This window comes from Cibotium barometz, chromosome 34 (genome assembly GCF_041138505.1).
Source record: "Cibotium barometz isolate CiBa-2024 chromosome 34, ASM4113850v1, whole genome shotgun sequence".
In the NCBI taxonomy this organism is placed as follows: Eukaryota; Viridiplantae; Streptophyta; class Polypodiopsida; order Cyatheales; family Cibotiaceae; genus Cibotium; species Cibotium barometz.
Window position 1 is genome coordinate 18,325,595 of NC_141079.1, and position 4,327 is coordinate 18,329,921.

Here is a 4,327-nt window from a genome sequence, read left to right on the forward strand (position 1 = left end):
TATATTTCATGTAAGCCGTTTGAGGAAACGACTTTACAATGATGACAATGTCGTTGATCGTGGAGTCTTTTTGAGTACACCGAACCTCCAGTTCAGCCACATGAACCTGAAAAGATACTGGACTACCATGATTTACGTACTCGACATCATGTTCCTCGACAAGTACTCGTCAAGTGGAAGGATAGGCTTGACGAAGGATCCACTTGGGAAAACCATTAGGAAGTGAATGGGGTCTTCTTGGGCCCTTTAACTTGCCCAAGCCTAATCAAGGTGATTAAGGAATAGCCAAATGGAGGGTTGCCATGTGGACTGAAATGTTGGGTATGTAAGAGAGGTGTAAGAGTGGTCAAAGGGTGCACTTTTTCCCCCAAAAAGGGGGGGAGGCAATTTTACAATTTTCGGACCTCCATAACTTCTACATACAAGCTCCGATTTGAGCGGAGATTATAGATCCGTGATCTACGCATCAAGAGCTTTCCATAGATATGCTACATGATATGGTTTTGTCCACTAGATTTTAAATTCCATTTTCCCTCCAAAATTCAAATTCGAATAAAGTAGCCGTTTTGAAGCTTCTAATTAGAAAACGTTTCTTCTTAAGAGAAAAGGTTTGACTCCTTAAACTGCCAAATAAAAGGGCCCAAGAAGCCTTCCATTGAGGTCCTAATGATTAGTACTCTAAAGAAGTGGTTTCCTACTTTTGTTTTCGAGGACGAAAACTCTTCCAAAAGGGGGGAGTAATGTCAGGACAACGGTCTTGTGGACACGGTTCCACATCTCAGACAAGGTTCCATAAACCAAAGGTTTCTCAAACCGTTATGCCGGGAGCAGGGCACGGCCTAGGAGCTAAGGCATAGATGGGGTTCAGGGGTCAAGAGGGAGCCAAGTGTTGGGTCAAAGGTGTTTGCATGCTCAAAGTACGAGTCCGGGATCAATGGATCAAAGGGCGACCGGACGGGTGAGTGTGGACGCGGGCTAGAGTTTTAGTATAAAACCCAACGAGGGCACTTAAGAGAAATATCCAAGGGGGATTTATCAATCAAGGCACTACTTTAGAGCCTATACTCGAGTGTGGAACGAAGAAGTGTAAGCATCTCCTTACCTCTGACTGGAACTCCAAGACATGAGGAACAAACCGTGGCAAGTGAGGAACCACAACCTCAAGTGATGCAAGAAAGTAGGCCTCGTGTTATGAGGAACATCAGGGAAGAAATCCCAAAGCTAGAGAAAGCCTTAGCAAGAGAAATGTGGGAAGCTGTGCACAAGCACATAGAAGAGCTAGCATCTTCTTGAGGCTCACCACCCTTCTCGCAAGTGGACTTTAGGAGTCAAAAACTTATGAGGAAGAAACTGCATCTTTGCCTGATGAGGAGTAAATAGTTGTTTCCAAGCACAATGAACTAACACTTAAAATGATGCCTTCTTATCTTGGAGAATACGAGAGAAATCACAGACAATGAGAGTTCCCTCCATGAGGAGAATTCCTATGTAAGAGAAAGACATGATGAATTTCCAAGTAGTGCTTTCAGCACTGGTCTCATGTACATTGCCACTTATTGATCTTCTAAAGTATGAAAAGGAGCTCTAGAATGAGTTTACACTTGATTGAGTTTCTCCTGCTGTTGGCAAAGGAAGGGGTTCGTAGGGTGTGGTTTGATGCCCTTTGCATCAATCAGGCAGATAACAAGGAGAAAGAGCGTGAGATCAAGCACATGGGCTCCTATTACAAGCACAGTGTGGGGTGCTATGTTGTCGCACATGGGTTTGGCAAGGGGTATCAGCTTCTGCGAAAAAATGAGGATGAAGGTGATGGTGCTGATGCTGGCAGTGGTGACAATGTCAATGGCAAGGATGACAAGGAGGACCCGCTGGTCTTGCCACGCTGGTTTTCAAGGGTGTGGACTCTACAGGAGTTTCTTCTTCCCACCCAGTTGGTCTTCCTGGTAGATATGGCGAATGACAAGCATGTGGTTTTTCTTATCAATGATTGGATAGAAGAATTCTCGCCATCAGGATTCTTCTGCCATTGCTGTCTGCAGGCGTTTTCTACCAACGTACCCTGCAGAAATATGGAAAAAATGGTCTGCACATGCTGCAGGGTACATCTTTGGGAATGCCCCTCCACCTGTGCCTTCAAGATTTTAGATGGTGCTGTAGGTGGCAGTAGTGGTACAAGCCAGAAGTGCGTTTGTTGTGACTCAATCCCCTTGATCCGAGGTTCTGGCTCACCTCATTCCCAATTAGATCGCCATAGCCATCATCGCCACTATGATCACCTTTACTTTGTGGATAGGGATGCTTATCCTGCCCTACTCCTACTTCACAGATTTCATTCTCTTAATTCACTTGGATCTACACAAGTAAGAAACTTTGTGGGCAACTTTGGGCAGCTACTCCCACATCTCCACATTGAGGGGTGGAAGTGGCATTGCTTGCAGCTCTATGCATTACTCAAGAGAAAATGTTATGTGTGCAATGCATGGGGTCTGCCCGACTTGATTAGATCTCGAGATTGTAGCGTGGAGGAAGACCGATTGCTGTCCATACTCTGCCTCCTAGGTCTAGATGGCAAATTTCAGGTCAGAACAGGAAAGAACTTGGGAGCGCAATGGATAGCAGTAGCACAAACACTGGCAAAGGTCCAACCCAAGCTCTTGCTTCAATTTTGCATCCAAGACATGAAAGGTGCATGGCTCCAAGGGGTTTCGTGGATCCCGAACTATAAAAAGGATGATCATTATTGCAGGCTGATGCATGGACGCTCAAGTCTCTTCTCCTTGAATCATTGTGACGTTGAGCTGAAAGGCCTTCATGACCTCGAGATGAGTAGTGATTCAGCTGGGGCCCTGAGGCTTCAAGGAAAGGTGGTGGCTTCTCGCTTGCTTCCCCTCAAATGGCAATGGGAACAGATAGGGTGCAGGTGTGCTTCATGCGAGCACCTTAATCTTGCTCATCTCCACAGACTGAGGCTCCACCAAAAGCAAAGCTGTTGTTTACAAGTGAAAGATGCCTTGAGCATACCTCTTTCAGCCCATGTCTTTTTAGAGATGAAGGAATCTGCAGACACAATTTTCATCGACTCATATGGATGCTACATCCAGTTGGATCCTCCTGGAAATGACACGTGTCTCGACTGCAAGGAATCGCACAATGGTGGGATGCATCTACCCCTAGCATGTATGCATGAACTGCTGCCTCTCGATGTTTCTTTGATTCTATGGGGGAGCTCCATGAATCGTGTAAATGAAAAATTCCAGCCTTCATCTGTTGTCATGCTATGCATTGGCAGAGCTGGAGTGAGTCCTGGCCATTTATTTCACAAAATCGGTGTGCTTAACCTTACATCTGATGTTGTCAATGCCATTTTTGGTGATGTAACAGCCAGAGTTGAATTTGTTCTCGGAGGGTTTGGCAGTCACCAAACGTATCTGTGGAAGGTATTAGGAGCATTATATGGTTTAGAGAGGTATGACTGTGAGCTACATGGGGGGGCTCAAGCAGTCTCCTTACTTTATCCTGACAATGTCTGTAAGAATTAATGACTGTGAACTACATGGGGGGGCTCAAGCAGTCTCCTTACTTTATCCTGACAATGTCTCTAAGAATTAATGTAAGAAGGGATGACTCTTGGTGCCTATATATGCACAGTACATATATAGATAAGTAGCACAAAGGAGTAGGGAAAGTCCTTTGGGAGGGTCATTCTGTAGGACAGGCGATTGGCAGAGGCCAGGAGCTTGTCGCAGAATGAGCTGACCAATGACCTTTTCTGGCCGTCATGGGCAGCTGAAAGGCTATACATGTCAGGTCATGGAATTTTCCCACAAACCACAAACTATGTCTAGCTTGACAGGTAAAGTTTCCCAGCTGGTCGCTCGGCTCCGCTGGTAAAGGTATTTGCGTTCCAAAGCCCGAGTTGTGGGCTCAAACCTAGCTAGGGGCCCCGAATGATGTTACCTTCTATCTTGCCCTTGAGTTGTGGGATAAGGGGGGTCCCGTTGTCGGCCTTCTGAGGCCTGTGTATACTTCTCTCTCTAATATGAAATGCTGTCAACATTTATATGTTTTTTTTTTTTTGGGGGGGGGGGTTCAAGACCAGCGGTTGCAGAAAGAGTCTGATCAACGACCATGATAGTATTATAAACACCAATTTCAAATATACAAAACTTATGTTTACTACTCCCTGTTCTTGACCTTTGCTACATAACACAAAAATTCAATTGGTCCTCCTTGTAAATGCAGGACCAAAGTTGCATAAAGTGTTTCCAAAGAAGAAATTGCTAGAGCTGACAATTACATGGAGACGGCATTTAGTACCGCAGGAAAC

The 4,327-nt window shown here is 45.3% G+C and overlaps 1 protein-coding gene across 1 annotated transcript; it reads left to right on the forward strand.

Annotated features, from left to right (window-relative positions):
- The first annotated feature begins 1,589 nt into the window (after window positions 1-1,589).
- Window positions 1,590-4,056, forward strand: LOC147618749 (uncharacterized). The gene has a single exon (XM_086774361.1). It carries the CDS (start codon window positions 1,590-1,592, stop codon window positions 3,537-3,539), a length of 1,950 nt encoding a protein of 649 aa, XP_086630487.1. The 3' UTR covers window positions 3,540-4,056.
- The last annotated feature ends 271 nt before the right edge of the window (window positions 4,057-4,327 follow it).

Excerpts from the sequence above, each read along its gene's own strand:
- LOC147618749 (XM_086774361.1), top strand. The coding sequence starts at position 1,590 with ATGAGTTTACACTTGATTGAGTTTCTCCTGCTGTTGGCAAAGGAAGGG.